Below are 13,057 nucleotides of genomic sequence, written 5' to 3' on the forward strand. Positions count from 1 at the left end.
CACTAACTCAGCAAGTTAATAACTTGTCTGTGCCTCAGTTTCCTTATCTATAAAATGGGCCAAATAATAGTATGTGCCTCACTGGATTGTAGAGGATTAAATGAAGTAATATCCATAAAGTGGTTGCAGTAATGCTTGGCAATAGTATGTACTAGATAAACATTGACTAGATAAAAACGAATTTGCTTTTTAAAAAACACGTATTATGGATGTTTTCTTATGGGTTGCTAATATTTTTAGGGTTGCACTTAAAATATTCTGTGCGTGTTGGGGAGGGGACGCTGAGATTTTCCTGTGGTAGTAGCATGTTTGTCTATGACGGTTTTGAACAGTGATTCCACACGCTTCCCACCCCCGCTGTTGCAGCCGTTACTGATGGGCAATGGGCAATGCGGTGGGAAAGTGTTTGCTTCTCAGGGATGGTGGGAGGCGGGGGGGAAAGCTGAAAACCAGGGGTTTAGAAAATCATGCTACATTAGCAATTAATCTCTTTGTTAACCCTTTTAAGAAAAGTAGGTGGAGAGTGGAGTTGGAAGAATTTTATCTATAAGGGAAGATGACATGATTGTTTCATCTGTTTTTTGCCTTATGTTCTTTGAATGCTTTTATAATTAGAGGGGACATGCTCATCGCCTGGTCTTCATCTTACAATGAAGAAGTAGACCCAGAACAGTAGTGATGTTCTCGGTTCTACAGCCAGCAGTGGAGGAGCCAGGACTAGAGACCTGATTATTGGATCCTCGCTTTTGAATTCTTAGTCTCTACCAGTGCAAGCAACTGTTGAATAATGGATGCACTATAAATGGCTAGTCTGTCAGTGCTGTGTTCTTGAACTATTTTGTGTATAAGGACAGTGCCTAAGTTATATTGTAAGCACTAGCTCATGTTTTCTAAAAAAATTTTAGAATTCCAGGAGAATTGTTGACAGGCTTTGAATATCAAATGTGCTCTCTATTGTTAGGTTCTATGTAGTGAATTCCAAGCATATTGAAGATCGGCGGGTCTGCGGAAAGAACGTTATATTCAGCGTGGATGCCGTTTTGTCTTAGGAACACCTTGTCTCCTGAACACAACATGGAAATGTTTGCGTGTAAACAGGCCCCTTTAAGCGCAGACTTCCCTAGTTTTCTGCCCGTCTTTATCTCTTGATGATAAAGAAGGGCAGCATGTGATTCCCTGTCTCAGGACTAACGGAGGGAAACCACTTTGGTCTATGGGTCACTTGGATGCCTTCCCTCTGCCTCTGTGCCCCATCAGTTCTCAATTCCTGGTTCCCAGGAGAGTTAAAGTTTTGGGGGGCTTCAGGAAGAAGATGTGTGTCCGCAGGTTTTAGAGGCCTGCGCTTCTCCACCCTTCTCCCCGCCCAGCATGTCTTACAGCTCGAGCCTACCTTCTGGAGAATGGCCCTCACTCAGGATTCTTCACTCCCTCCAAATGGGCCCCACTCGCAACTCCCAGAGCTTGTGGCTGAGTTGAGAACTGGGCCAGAGGAAGGTTCTGAGGCTGTAGCCGCAGGAGAATGGTGGAAGGAGCCTAGTTAGTACCAGCCTTCAGGCTGAGATGCCCAGAGACTGAGAAAAGAGATGCTGAGCTTGGAGTGAGAAGAATCTAAACAAAAGGGAGAAGAGCCAGTAACTTTGAGGAAATTTTATAATCTGAGTGAAAGAAGACGAGACTCCATTTATGTATGAGATCCAGTGACCTTGCCGTGGCCACGTGTGACAGTATGAGAAATACACTGCATGGCTTCCTGGCCTTGACAGCACCTTGAAGTGTAATTATGTGTAATAAAAAGAACCCTTAGAAATTCTCAGATTTGTCATTTTGAGCTTCTACAAGTGGCTATTCATATTACTCTCCTCTCAAGTACCAGCATTTAAAATTTAAAACATAAAAGCTTCAGTGTAATATTTTTATGTTTTAGTGAATAGATAGTGTATTCAAAGTTTTAAAATATTCTTATTGACTATGTATATATTTATAAAAATTTCAGTTATATTATGATTCATGTAGAGTTTTATAGAAGAGCCTGGAAACCTCTAATACTGTTCCCATGGGAAATGGGTTCATCCTGTAGGTAAACTTTTGAACTCATCCATCTATAAATTGAGGCTACCTTTTTATAATAAGATAATTCCCCTTAAAGTGATTAAAGTAAATGATTTTAAGATTATTTGTAGTATTGTTTTATTCATGCTATGTATGACCTATTCTTAATAATTGAGAATTAGTTTAAAGCCAGTATCTTTTCATTCTATTTTATAATTGTCTTATGTACACTAAAGATTTCTAATTTAGATAAGGTGTGTGTGTAGACAGTGAATATTCCCCAAAGCAATACAATACATGGCTTTGGAATGCCTCATCATACCCTGTTCTCTGTGGCTTTCTAGCCTTCAGATGTTTTTCTGGTGTGAAAGTATTAAGCCCTTAGAGAGGGCTGTCATTTATGTATCCAAGACCAACTGCCCTATCGTACAGTAAGTTTTCACTTATGTAAATATTCATGATAGAAGAAATCAGGTTTCTTGACTCAGATTGTGATGTCTTTTTTGAGATTTATTAAAAGGCTCAGTCACTTGTTTCCAATGTTTTTGAAAGTCAATACTTTATTTACTTTTATTCTCTCTCCTTATCCCTCTTATTTATTTATCTACTTATTTATTTTATTGAGGTACGATTCACATAACATAAATTAACCATTTAAAAGTGAGCAATTCAGTGGCAACCTCCATCTCCATCTAGTTCCAAGACATTTCCATCACCTCAAAATAAACCCCACGCCTATTAAGTAGTTACTCCCTATTCTTCTTCCCCTCAGCTTTAGGGCACCTTTTTTAAAATTTGAAATTGAGATATTAAAAAATTAATAAAACTTGATGAGATAATTGAGGTAGTATAAGACTAGATGTAGAATACACGGTTCTAAATTCAATAACATGAAGACATGCGCTCAGTATACTGATAGTAGAACAATTAGATTACAAAATTGTATGTGTCGTGTGTATTTATAAAGGGGAAAAGAAGAACACCTGGTAGGAAACACATCAAAGTAATAGTGATTTTGCTCTATATTTTCATCATTGAAAGGAGGAAAAAAAACTTTCATAATTTAAAAAAAAACACCTCTAGATAAAAACTTGAACCTGAACTTACTGTTATAACATTATTTATTATCGGGTGATATTAAATTCAACAGTTGTTGTTTTTCCAGGTTGAGTTACAGTGTTTTTTAGTATTTGCTGAAAGAAAAAGAGATATGCTGGAGGACCAGAACTACAATATGTGTAGTTTTTCATAGTTTTTCAATCCTCCAAATTATATCTCAAACCATGAATACCTGTGTCATGTAAGCTGTTTTCTGATTTATTTTTCTTTTTTAAAAAATGCACGTTTTAGGACTTTCTTTTCAAAATATAAAAACATCATACTCTTGATGTAAATCAAATACCTGAGGATGTACAAATAAAAAGCCAACAGTCTGCCCTCAGATATAGTTTTCTCATGTACCTGCCTAAAATAATTGTTGTTAGCAGTTTGGCAAGTATTCTTCTTAGCCTTGCTGTCATGCAGCTTACGTAAACATATAACAAAATTGGACCCAACTGAGTAAAACACAGATATCTTCAGGATGGTCCTGGCAATTCATGTAAATGTGTGAATGCCCTAAAGAAAGGCCCTTGGCTAACTGGAAAGGGATTTTATCTCAGCTTTCATATTCAAAACTAGTTAGAGCCCTGTGTCAGGCAGTCCCTTAGTTTATCCCTGCACTCTTTTTTGCTTCCTGTCCTCTCCTTTCCTCCCAAACACAGGGGAACATATGTCGTAGATTTAGCTCATGATGAGGTAACCAGCAGAATGGGAAAGCTGATTCTAAGAGCATTTGAGGAATTGAGTGTATATAGACACTGGAGAATGAACATTGCAATCAATTGCTAAACTAGATATAAAATTGGTTAAGGTCCTACAGGGTAGTAAAACCATAACCTTCGGAATCTGCTGGACAGAAATTATCTCTACTAAATAAAAATCTACAGATTTACTTTAACTTCATAGAATTCGGGTCCTAATCAGTAGTAAACAGCAGGTCAAACAATGGTTCTGTAATTAAATACCTTTGGGAGGACCTATTAAAAGTGTTTCATTATAAACATGGAGGAAAAACAGGGTTGCTAGAGGGGCGGGGGGGTGGGGATAAGGGGAAGGTGAGAGGTTTAGAAAATAGTCGGTAACCACAAGATGGTCATGGGGTTTTGAAAATTAATTTGGGGAACGTACAGAGGGATAGTGGATGGGGGGAGGGGGGTTCACACAGTGTGAGGGATATAAATGATAAACGTCTAAGTTTTGCTTTGTCTTATGCACCTGAAACTAATAAAATAATTTAAAAAAAAATATTTATCCTAAAAAAAAAAAGTGTTTCATTATATATTGAAAGGGTTTACAGTTCTTGATTCACCTTATTCCCAGTTTTGGTTAATTTTTCTTAACAGAGAAAGGCCTGTTGTGATGTATTATAAGGCAAGAGCGATATATAGTTGTCTGTTCCAGATTTTGGAAGAGCTTGGTGTTTTAAACTAAGAAATTTTAACTTTCTTTCAACCAATGTTTATTGAGCATATATTATGTGCCAGACAATGGATTTACTATCATCCTGAGTGCGTGGTTGTGCTGTGTCGCCCTGCTCCCCCATGCCCCTAGAAGCTGACCAGTGGTTCTCAAGGGGTTGTATTATTAGGGAGTCATCCGGGAAAGCTGTTTTTCTCAAGATACACATGTTCTTTGTCCTTCTGTCCCCACCTCAGTGTAGATAGCTCTGCTTGAGTAGAACATAACGTGTTTTGAAAAAGCTTTCCAGGTGATTTTTATATCCCTTTCTTTTTGAAAATTGTTGTTATGCTTATTGGGTTTTTTAATTGAATGAGTAAGCAGCAATCAAAATTGTAATCAATATTTAAAAAGTATTCATACCCTTTTTTGCCTGCCCCTCCCCTATAATATTTAAACTAAAACAATTAATATTCTGATTACACTCTCAGTTAGAATTATATGCAATTGTCATATTTAGAATTATATTTTATGCAACTGAGATATTAATTAGGGAAGAACTGGGGTCAGTCTTCCTAAGTGTATCCTTAGGTTGTACTTCTCACTAAGTAAACTGAAAGAGTTGTCACTTATAATAGTATATGATCTGTATGGCGAAGACATGTGATTAAATATTAGACTTAAAAAATGTTTTCAATGTAAAAATAGACTGTCATTAACTTGTCAGAGACTGTGGTAAAAGGAATAAGTAATAAAGGAAAAAAAGTAAATATGTGTTTAACTTGTGATTAAACTATTTGAGTTGAGTCAACAATTAAAATGAGCAGCTGTTGTGGACATGCGTTTAAATTCTTTTCAATATAACTTTAATTAGGCAGCCATTTTGTGTAAATGCACTTACAAAGCAGGGATTTGTGGTTGCAGTACACTTAAGCTGCCATGGAATTTATAACTTAATCACAGGATATGATATTACAGATTAGGGGAGAAATTGGGAGCTAATGTGATACAATTGGAATATTGTGTATTTTTCTTTTTATTAGTGTGCCGGTCCAACAAAAGCCCCTGGGTCTGTTTGACTTGTTCAAGTGTCCACTGTGGAAGGTAGGTGACAACTTATTACTTCATTACCCTACTTGCCTTTTTCAATTTGCCTGTAAGCTTTATGTCAGGTTTATTGATTTGGATTTATTTAGCACATTGCTTAATCATAGTGTGTAATTCTCTGTAGGGTTTCCCTCTCCCAATAGAATCTGTTTTTTTCAGTGGTACAACTGAGGAAAATCTAGGGGGAAAACCCTTTATATTGATACTCAGAGGAATTCATTTGATGACAAAGATAATCTAAATCTAGTAATAGTTGATTGAAAAGATGAAATAAGGGAACTTTGAAATCTTTAAATAGAAGTTTTTCTTATGGTTGTTTTTAAAACCCTTTATTAGGTTAAATGTAAGCATACACAAAAGTAGGGAGATAGTATCATTGAACCCCATGTTTTCATCACCCAGATTCAGCAGTCATCATCACATGGCCCGTCTTGTTTCACCTGTTACCTGCCCCATTTCCACCTTTACTGACGTTTGATTTAAATCCCAGCTATCACATCATTCTTCAGAAAACAAAACAAAACACTAAAATATTTACAGATAAAGGAATTCCCTTGAAAATGCTCTCACTGTGGACTTCATAATTAATTGTAAGATGTACCAAGTGTTTCATTTTTTCATTAAGGTATTTTTGCTTTCCAGGGACTTAACTCTTCACCCCCACCCCCACCCCCATTCCAGTTGCCTGAGCGTTTCCTTGCAGTTCTTGGCTTCAAAATGATGTTATTTAAAAACTCTGGTAGCTCTTTTCTTTGAACACAAACTCAAATACCAACCTTTGTGTTCTTTTAGCCTGGCATTAGCACATTTATATCTATTGCTCTTTTAGCTTAGAAAGTCCACTTTGAATTTGCTGTACAGTTAAAAGCTTAGTAACCGGGGCATGGGAAATCACACTAAGTCACACAGGATGAATCCTATATCGTATTTATTAGGACTGTTTCCCCATTGTTTTTAAACCCTCATTGCATGAAGAGAGCATCTTTGTTCAGTTAACTTTGATTTTTCACATTTTGAGCCCTGGAATTGAGTATTTTTTTCCATGTACACTTAAGAGTACCTTTGGAAAATGTTAACTGCATATCTTAATTTTGGCTGTTGTGGTTTTGAAATCTCTAGGATTTGGGGAACCTGAAAATACTTTGTACAGATAACATTTTTTTAAAAAAGAAGAAAAGTAGAAGCACTTAAATTCTGCACTTGAAGAGACAGATTCCTCTCCTAGATTTTGAGAGGTGAGAATTATAATGCAATAAAATTTATGTAGCTCTGTTCTCCAGTTGTCTCATAGTGCTCTACAACTTAAATCTTGAAGGTCATATGCCAACAAAAAGACCTGACAAACTCTCAAAAATTGGAGAGATTAATGTTTTTAATAGCAAGCAACAAACAATTTTCTAAGCAGGTTTTGGAAAAGTAAATGGAAAATTTTCTAGACTCTGCAGGTAGTCTATTTCCAATTGCAAGCAATCTTAAAAACTTAGAAATTTGACATAGTTCCAGAAAAATATGATTAAGTAGATTAAACACATAATCAGAGTAGCCTGCATTTGGATCTTCTTTTTACATGGTTTATTGGTTAATTTTTTTTTATTATGTAATCCTGGGTGTTGATTGCCAAGGATTCTGATTTTTCAGTAATTTTAGACCACTTTTCTGCAGGGAAGTCTTAAATTGAATATCTTTCCAACTAGGAAACAGTTTATCGGTAGCATATTTGAGTTACATATTCTGTTGGTCTTCGTAATACCATCCCATTGAAGTTATTTTTCAAATTTTTGTGATTGTATATTGACATTTTCCTCTTTAGACCAAATGTGTGACGTGTATATTGACATTTTCCTCTTTAGACCAAATTGTCTAGTGAAAATCTAAAACTAGATGAGGGAAATATTTCTTTATGTTAGCCAATTTATATATAATGGTTAATTTCTGACTGTATTGAGTATTAGCCAAAACATTGCTAATCTTCATGTCAGCAGTAATACACTTCTTACTTTATCACGGACATTTATAGTAACCATTTAAACATCTAGTATATTTGGAGACTACAGTGTGGTCTAAATAAACTATGTGTACTACGTACAGATAATAGTTCTCAAAGACTTGAAAATAGTAATGCCTTTATTATTGTTTAATATTGCTTTTTCTTTGATTCCAGAGGAGGTACTCACTATAAATATTATTATTGCTTTTCATGGCACAGTACAAATATGTATAAGCATAGGAAATTGTGCTGATTAGATATTAGCCTGTATTATAAGTTAGAATTCGCCTTTTAATTAAATATTGGGTGTTTCTTGACCTATGCAATGTGTTACCTCAAAGTTACGTGCTTAACATGACCGCTGTCTAAGCAATTATGTTGTTTGGATTCTGAATAAATACTAGTTAAGCAGATAGAGGAAAATATGAATAAAATTGCTCATGTTCATTTATCCATGCATGTGTTCTAAGCCCTGGATTATGTAATTTAATCACCTAACTATTCATGAGCTCTGAGAACTATTATCTGCATTTTACAGAGGAGAAGACATAAGCACAAAGAGGTTAGGTGACTCGCCCCAGCTCACATGGCCAGTCTGTGGCAAAGCCTGCTTCTGAACCCAGGCAATCTAGATTTTGAGTTTATACTCTTAATCATTACTTTCTTTTCAAATTCATTTTAGTCCACTTTTGTGGACAGAGGGCCCATGTATACACAAGTATTGGTTGTTTTACTGAAATGAAAACATGGGGGAAGAAACGTGATCACATTCTGAGTTGAGGTCAGTAGTACCTCTGTTGCTTCCAGCTCTGGGGTAGAGAGGCTGGGCTTGCAGGTGACCCTTCCTGACAGCTGTTCTTCTTTCCCCAGGTAGGTGTTGCTCCTCGTACAATTAAGGTGCCGCATGACAGAAATGGCACCTCACCTCCCTGAGCGTATTTATTTTGGTACCACTTAACCAACAGTTGTTTTGACTGTTCTGAATTTTCAGTTAGGCCTTGCCTTCTACAAATTGGCTGCGTTCTGGCATTGGGAGGTTTTGTTTTATAAGGGTCTTCACAGTAGTGGTCAGTCACAGCGTTGTACAGTATTTAGGCAAAAGTGTAGATGAATTTGGGTGCGCGCCATGTGCACAGAAATCCTTATTTCGGTTTCATTTTGCTTTTTGTGATGCAATGATTTACTGAATCAGTTGGAAAGTGTTACAAATTTTTTTATGAACATAGTCAACTTTTTTTTATTAAAGTTTATTGGGGTGACAATTGTTAGTAAAGTTACATAGATTTCAGGTGTACAATTGTGTAATACATCATCTGTATATCAAATATAGTCAACTTTTGATTATCTTCATCCGTGTAGAAAAATAACAGTTTATATAAGTTTAAGATGATTTGTGTTTTGTTTGGATTTTTTCCTAAACAACTGTGTTTCCATATGAGTGGAGCTGATTATTCAGGTGTTCGAATGAAAGATCTGAAGCCATATTGATGAGAAAGAAATGGAAGATTATCCTGTTTCCATATCTGACTCTCGACGTTTTATATTAAGCAGCAACCCAAGCAGAGCCTGTGGCCCTTGTGGAAAGTGGTTGAGTAATGTAGTTTACAGAGCTGTGTTTGATAATAACCTGAGTTGGGGGTTAGCAGTGTGAGACAAGCTTGAAAAAAAATAACTGTAGCAAGAACATCAGTGAAGGAGTTGATAAGTGAGAATATCAGTGGTTTTGAAACTGATTTGCATAGATAATTCCTTTCCTTGCCTGGCCCTAGTCTTGTGTATATTGTAATTAAAAGTTGACTCTCCTATTTGATTGCAAAAAAGGAGCATATTTTAAGTATTCAACTTAATAAATCACTAAATGATTGAATGCCCTAAAAAGGAGGAGTGAATTCTTTCTCATTTTGATTTGATTACCACCTAAGTTTTTATCATCATCTCCTACTTTAACTTCCAAAACAATATTTAAATTAAAATAAATTTTCATTTGATTTTTGTAAGGTATGTGAATGGCCACGCAAAAAAACATTACGAAGAAGCACAGGTGCCCTTAGCCAACCATAGGAAACCAGAAAAACAAGACAAAGCTCAGCACACAGTGTGTATGGACTGTAGTAGCTACAGCACATATTGGTAAGTATTAATATTTTTCTGGAAATAATATTCTTTACTATGAGCATGCACGTGTTTTCTCATTTTCCTTGCTCCCTGCCCCTCCCAGACTCTAAGCCAGTTGCTACTGTTGCTACTTCTTTTTAGTTCTGCTAAATCACAAGGCACTGGAGCCATCAGGAATGCCTGTCCTGTTCATGCGAGTTTACTTTGCATGTTCCCTTCAACTTCGAGGCCTCCTCTTCCTTCCCCCCTCCTGGTCCTTGTCCGTGCCAGTAAGCTTCAGGGAAGTGAAAAGTATTTTTGTGTTGTTGTTCATCATAATTCTTTTTTTCTTCTTGTTTTGTTTTTAATTGAAGAATAATGTGATAAAAACCCTTGTTAAAAATCCCGTGTTCTTACTGTGCAAGTTAACATTTTGTTATATCATCTTAAAAATTTAAGCTTCGTTTAAAAATTATTTTGACATTCTCACCTCTCTCAGCACAGTTCCCTTCTCGTCTTCCTACTCCTCTGTAGATACGTGTGAAGAATTTCATGTGTAGCTATTTTTTAAAAAAATACTAGAAGCCCTGTTCTCTCTTTGTAGTATAATATACATGTCTGCTTCATATAAATGACAATAAAATTAAGTATTTTTGTGATGACTTAGATCTAAGGTGTTTAGGTTACAGTGATGTTTTACAATCCATATCCACTTGGCATGCTCAGAAAGTCAGTGTATTTTTCAGTTTTAACTTCAGTGTGAAGTGAATTTCTTTCTTTGATTAGTGAATTATAATTCTTTGTTTTAATCAGTTCACTCTCAATTCAAAAGGTTTTTGACATTGAGGGGAAAAAAGCCACTTTAAAGAATTTCTTTGGAGTTTTTATTTTTTTGCCATACAGCCCTTGACTGTTACATGTAGGCAGTACTAGGCGAGGATGGGGATTAAAGTCTAAATATCACTTTTTATTCACACTTTCTACTGAAGTTGTGTGCTAATTAGTTGATAATTGTATTGAAGAAACGTGTCCATCAAAAGGAAGAAAAAAAGATCGCGTGGCTTCCCAAGTCTTACTTTCTACAAATTTAACATTATTAAATTGTGGCTATTGAATGAAGCATCTTAAGGTTTAGTCATTCAGAACACTACTACTTTAGTGATCCTTTGTGTGAAAGGTGTCCAGACCTGGAAGACAGGGAAGCTAGCGGTAGATGAAGATTTCAGTAAAAATGAAAATCTTCCCAAGATTTGCACACAAGGCCTAGTGCTCGGTTTCTTGTAATTTGCTCTTGTAAAACACTCCTTTCTACAAAAGCTAAGCATTATCCAAGACGTTCAAGTGTTCTCATTAGTTTTCCCCCCTTTCCCTTAGGAAACTTACATGCTAGAATGACATAGCTGCCTACCTACCTGATGACAGAACCATGTATTTCTGTAAGGTTGTATTTCTCTTTAGACAGCAGAAAATAAGTTCCTTCTTGAGGTATCTATCTCACAACCGTTGTTATAGGTCATGCCAGCCTGTGCTTACCAGATGTTGAAAACATTCATTCTTCTTGATTTTCAGTTAGCAAGGTGCATGAAATGATTAATTGGGAAGCTTGGAAACAGTAAAATCTCTGTGTGCAGTGAGTTTTCTTGCTATTGGTAAGATTATGAGGAAATTGTAACTCTTGGAGGAAATTTTAAGAATTACTTTAGGATTATTTTAACGGAGTAGAATTATATTCATAGGTCTCTTTAAAAAGATAGATTACATACCTTAATATCATTGTATATTGCATTTTGGAGGAATACCTTTATTAAATAGAATTGGAATTTGTTTTATATTGGTATAGTGTTTTATATTGGTGTCGTTTTATGGCTGGATTGGAATTAAATGGCAGATCTTGAACCTTGGGGAATATACACCATGGCACAGGCTTCTTGGCCAATTGCCAGTCTTTTGTGTGAGGTTACACAGAGCTGCAAGTGTGTGCACACCCAGAGCTTCTGAAATGCAGGAAGGGAGCTGCAGCTGGTCACATTACCGTCTCATTTGTGGGTTTTTAGAACAAAATGCCAGAGACTCACCCTGTAGCATTACACTGGTGGCCTAAAAGGAATCTGTGATAGCTGTGAACTCATAAAGCTGTAGTTTAAATTAACATTTTCCCCACACCTCACTATGATTAGGAGACAAATAAAAAAAGATTTCTTTTTTTCTGTATGGGTTATTTTCCAGTATACTTTAGTAATTTCACTTCTGTCTGTACATTTTCCTTATACTTAATTTTCTTGTGGTTCAACCAAAAAGGTTTGCCTTAGAGGTAAAATGTTGGTATATTAGGTTTACCTGTTTGATTATTAATTATTATGCTTGTAGTCAAAATAGTTTGACTTTAGCTAATGTTAAAGCTCCTTCCCCATCTGGCCTGTGCTGTGTTCCAAAGTAGAGAAACATGCTCTGAGGCGTACAGGTTTCCTATGCGTTCCTTTCCAAGAGTCCCTGCCCTGCCCTATCTTTGGATAGCCCTTATGAAGCTATCACTGAGCTGCCCCCATTCCTCCCTTCCAGATCCGCTGTAGCTGGATATAACCTCTCCTAAACTCAGAGTTTTGGGCTACTTGTAATTTCCTGCCCACATTAGATATTTGTAGATGTCCTTGGGGACTGCAGGAGCCATGTGTCAGGTCTTTGTACCTGTCACAGTACTCAGTGTCTGATGCGGAATGGCAGTATATACTAGAAAAACGGAATTTTGTTAACTGTCTCCCCAGAATGGGGAAGGTTATACCAAATCTGTAATTATTGTGCCTTCTGATCGTCTTGGGCCACAGAATGTTTTTCCCGAAGCCCTAAATCATGGCATATGTTTGCTATTTCATTTACTTCCCAAGAGGGTCACCCTTGCAAAGCTGCTCCCCTTCACTTCTGATATAAACTGGGCATCCAGAAGAAGCGCATATTGACCAAATAGAACAACATAAAATGGGTCACTATTTCGAAAGCAGAAAAGCAACACCAAAAGAAATAATTTTGATTTGACACAAACCCACTCCTTTAGGAGATAAGTCACATTAACTGAGCTAGAGATTAAGTGAAGATTTCAATAAAAATGAAAATCTTACCAAGATTTTCATACAAGGGCTAGTGTTCAGTTTTATTGTTTGTTAAGTAATGTTTTCTTTCCTCCCATCCCAAAGTTCTCTAGTCAATACAAATGGAATTGAATGTGGTATACGTTAGTATATCAAATAGAAACAAAGATTAAAATTAGGAACTTATTCTTATGTGGATAGACATTTGGAGTTAATAGAGTTAAAATACTGAACAAAT

General features: G+C 36.2%; 1 protein-coding gene across 4 annotated transcripts in view; it reads left to right on the forward strand.

Annotated features, from left to right (window-relative positions):
* USP3 (ubiquitin specific peptidase 3) overlaps positions 1-13,057 on the forward strand; it is a 79,260-nt gene that overhangs the window by 18,525 nt on the left and 47,678 nt on the right. For 3 of the 4 annotated variants that reach the window (XM_019755364.3, XM_074327606.2, XM_074327605.2), the window contains exons 2-3: positions 5,592-5,652; positions 9,641-9,772. In XM_019755364.3, the coding sequence (XP_019610923.2) occupies positions 5,592-5,652; positions 9,641-9,772 (193 nt within the window). Of the gene's footprint in view, positions 1-5,591; positions 5,653-6,774; positions 6,891-9,640; positions 9,773-13,057 lie in introns of those variants that run through there. The other variant, XM_019755365.3, reaches the window with a different exon arrangement.

This window comes from Rhinolophus sinicus, chromosome 3 (genome assembly GCF_057876585.1).
Source record: "Rhinolophus sinicus isolate RSI-liver-muscle chromosome 3, RSI-T2T, whole genome shotgun sequence".
NCBI classification, from domain to species: Eukaryota; Metazoa; Chordata; class Mammalia; order Chiroptera; family Rhinolophidae; genus Rhinolophus; species Rhinolophus sinicus.